Raw genomic sequence first — 3886 nt, 5'->3', positions numbered from 1 at the left:
ATGTATCTGACATCCCCCCAAATAAGAAAAAACAGTAATGTGTACCTATAACTTCTTCTGTGATTGAATCATCCTCTTTTCCGCTATCACCTACAACACCTTAAGCAAGTTTAGAAATGGATCCCAAATTCAATCGAAAAATAGTTCCCAAAAATGTATTTAGAACAATAATTCATACCTGAAGCAGGAGAAGATGATGAAATTATAACCATCCTAAAAATAGTATCAGAACACAAACTAAATTACCATCAAAATCCCAAAATACAATTTACAATTAAAATTTGTAAACCCTAATTTTAAGAATTTCAATTTGTTCAAACCCTAATTTTTCGATTTTCAAAATAGAAATCTGATTAAAAGCGTACCTCTTAGATTCGCGTGGACAAGAAGAAAAATGGCGGAAAATAGGATGATTTGCAGCAATGGCGATGAAGGTATTTCTGTCTTTAGATGGAGTGCCTTCGAACAAAATTTTTTTTTTTTCTGTTGGAGGATTTTATTACAGCGCGATACTTTCTCTTTTTAGGTGGTTCGTACGGTTCGTACATTAAGGTAGTTCGTACCTGAACCCGCCCCTATATATATATTGTTCGAAGAAAAAAAAATTGTTCGAAGACACTTCTAAAACATTTACAAAGACGATATAATGAGAATTTTCGTGAGAGAAAGTCTGTGCTCCGTATTTGATAAATACTCGTATTGATTATGGTTTTGTGCACTGTAGAGCGGTCTTTTCAAAAAATTAAGCTAGTATAGCATTTGAAAATTTTTGGATGAACCTTTAGGAGTTATTGTATCTAAAACACACATGTATCGTGACATATGAATTACTTTTTCTAATTTGAATGAGATGTGTACCTGTGCAGATAGTATACCTGCTACTAATGTCCATGCCTCAGATATACTGGTTGTACTTCCCTTGACAGATGAAACAGGTACAAAAAATATAGCTTGAGCATGTATCTAAATACATTAAATATTGTATCTAATATAATAGTAATGTGTACCTATGGAGTATTTTTTTGCTGATTTTAGTACTGGAACATAATGCGTTTTCTACTGTGTGTCATTTCCTGTGCAGACAGTATAGCTGCTGCCAATGTCGATGCTCTAATGAACAATGATATACCTCTTGTGCTTCCATTGACTAATGCACAAGGTAAAAAAATTGTGGCTTGTTCATTAACAAGGTTTGATTTCACTAATATAATGTACTTGCCTTAAAATAACAACCTTTTGGTTAATCATCTTGTAAATACCCCGTTTGGTTAAAAAACACAATTTTTGGATTCCCAAGTCATCCGAAAGATCTAAAACCAATCAACGGCATGATATTTTCAAATTTGGAAGATGGAATAGATTTTTACAACAAATATGCAAAAGTTTGTGGGTTTATTCCAAGGTTAGATTCAACAAAATTGGTTAATGGGATTATTACACACAAGCGTTGTGTGTGTAATAAAGAAGACAAAAGTAGGAATAAGGGGACTAAAAGAAAGAGAACTGTTACGAGAACAGGATGTGAAGCTAAGGTTAGTTTTAAGAGAATTGATACCGGTGAATACCAAATTTATGATTTTGTTGAGGTACACACACATGCAATGGTTACACCTGCTACAATGGTTCATATGAAACCATCTAGGAATTTGAATCTCTTTCACAAGAAAATGATCATGGATAATTCAAGGGTAAATCATGGTCCGGTGGATTCCTTTAGAATGTTTAAAGAATATGTAAAAGGGTACATAAATGTTGGGGCTTCTTTAGAAGATTTCAAAAACTTTTCAAGGGATGTTAAGAAATATATCAAGGAATATGATGCTGAGATGTTATTGGAGACTTTCATGCAAAAGAAGGCTATGTCTCCATCATTTTATTTCGACTTTGAGGTGGATGATGAAAAAAGTCTAAGTAAGGTTTTTTTGGGCAGATCCAATCTCAATTAAAAACTATGCCCTTTTTGGTGAAGCCGTCTCTTTTGATGCTACTTATAACTTCAATGAATATAAAATGGTTTTTTGTCCGTTCACGGGTGTGGACAACCATAAAAGATGCGTCACTTTTGCGGGTGGTTTGTTAAGAAAGGAAGATGGAGAATCATTTACCTGGTTGTTTGAAAATTTTGTGAAGGCTATGGGTGAATGCTATCCTACTAAAATTATAACTGACCAATGCAAAGGCATCAATCAAGCTGTAAAAGATGTGTTTAGTGACAAAACACAACACCGATTATGCATGTGGCATATAATGAAAAAGTTTCCAGACAAAGTCGGGCTAACAATTTGCCAAAACACAAACTTTTTGAAGGAAATAAATTCTATTGTTTGAGATAGAGAGATTGATACACAAGAATTCGAATTGAGATGGAAATCGATCCTTTCTTCGTATGAGCTTTCTGATCATGAGTGACTGAAGTCAATGTTTGACATTCGTTCAAGTTGGATTCCTGCCTACTTTAGAGACATATATCTTGGTGGGATTATGCGCACAACATCAAGGTCAGAATCTGAAAATAGCTTCTTTGGAAATTTCACAAACCCGCACCTCACTCTTGTCGAGTTTTGGATGCGTTTCCAATCGGCTATGGATGCGCAGCGTTGGAAATATGCTAAGGTGACTACTGATGATAAGAACTCTTCTCCAAAATTATCAACACCTCTCCTTCTAGAAAAGAAAACTTCTGAATTTTACACCACCACTGTTTTTTATGAATTTCAAGAAGAACTCCAAGCTGCATGTTTTAGTTGTGGTCTTTCACCGAGGACAACTGAAGACAATAATGAGCATATTTCAATAATGGACCGCGAGAAGGACAAGGTATACAAAGTTGATTTAAGTGGTAATAAATTTTCTTGTTCGTGTAAGATGTTTGAAAGAATTGGGTTACTTTGTAAGCATGTTCTGTCGGTGTTAAAAGATAGAGGGTTTGATGATATACCTAGGGAGTATCTATTAGACAGATGGAGCAAATATGCAACCTGCCGTCCTATTTTTAATGTTGTTGGAACAACCCTCCTAGCTGATTGTATGTCAATAGAAAACCACCAAAGCAAGATAAGTGAATTGTGGTCGGAAGTATTTACTTCAGTTTCGCTTGTTGAAGATAATGAGGAACTTGGTGATGAGCTGCTTGAACTTCTTCGCAGTTTCAACGAGAAATTGATGATTTCAGTTAAGCGTGGGAAGTCAAAAAACAAGAAACCTGAAATTGAGATGCTTATTGGGTCGAAAATACCGACTGAAGCTAGTGTTCTACCACCAGAAAAGTGTAAGAATAAGGGATCAGGAAGACGGATTACTTCAAACAAGGAAAAGGCAGTACAAGAAAATGCCAAGCCTTTGAGGAAATGTCGTGCTTGTGGTGAAATGACTCATCATGATAGTAGGAATTGCCCAAGTCGAGTCACTCAAAAGTGATTCCAGTTTGATTTCAGCTAGAAAAAGTGTAAGCTTTATTAAGTATTCTAAAAACTTTCTAGTATGTAAAGACTTCTAAGAAGTATGTAGTATTTGACTTTAAATTGTGGTCTTTCTAGTGTGTAAAGACTTCTAAAAACTTTCTAGTATGTAAAGTCCAAGGTAAATTGTCATGTTTAATTAACGCATCTTGGGCCATAATTTCTTAGCGTGCTTTGTGCTTAGTTATGATGGATCCCTGCAGTCGCGATGGTTTGGTTTTGTCTAATGTCTCACGTTTACCGTTCAAACACATTGTTTCTCTATTATTCTACAAACTTTTATTGTGTACCCTCAAAAGTCGAGCTGTGACACACGTAAGAAATATTGATTGATATAGAAAACATACAAAGTAGTTTTAGGCCGAAGGGCGATAAACATAATCTTCTTGTTTCTACATATGTAGAATAGTCTACATGTAGGAAGGGGT

At 35.1% G+C, this 3886-nt stretch overlaps 1 protein-coding gene across 1 annotated transcript; it reads left to right on the top strand.

The window, feature by feature from the left end:
* The first annotated feature begins 394 nt into the window (after positions 1 to 394).
* On the top strand, positions 395 to 3417 carry LOC141613511 (protein FAR1-RELATED SEQUENCE 5-like). The gene is made up of 5 exons (XM_074432252.1): positions 395 to 434; positions 867 to 935; positions 1082 to 1159; positions 1351 to 1916; positions 2416 to 3417. The coding sequence occupies exons 1-5, from the start codon at positions 395 to 397 to the stop codon at positions 3415 to 3417; spliced, it is 1755 nt and encodes a 584-aa protein (XP_074288353.1).
* The last annotated feature ends 469 nt before the right edge of the window (positions 3418 to 3886 follow it).

Source organism: Silene latifolia, chromosome 11, assembly GCF_048544455.1.
Source record: "Silene latifolia isolate original U9 population chromosome 11, ASM4854445v1, whole genome shotgun sequence".
Taxonomy (NCBI): domain Eukaryota; kingdom Viridiplantae; phylum Streptophyta; class Magnoliopsida; order Caryophyllales; family Caryophyllaceae; genus Silene; species Silene latifolia.
The sequence above is the reverse complement of the archived record's forward strand: the minus strand, read 5'-3'. Positions and strand labels throughout refer to the sequence as shown.

Coding starts and splice junctions, on each gene's coding strand:
- LOC141613511 (XM_074432252.1), top strand. CDS start 395: ATGGCGGAAAATAGGATGATTTGCAGCAATGGCGATGAAG. Junction 1,160..1,350: donor TCCATTGACTAATGCACAAG/GTAAAAAAATTG, acceptor CAAATTTGGAAG/ATGGAATAGATTTTTACAAC. Junction 1,917..2,415: donor ATGAAAAAAGTCTAAGTAAG/GTTTTTTTGGGC, acceptor GAGTGACTGAAG/TCAATGTTTGACATTCGTTC.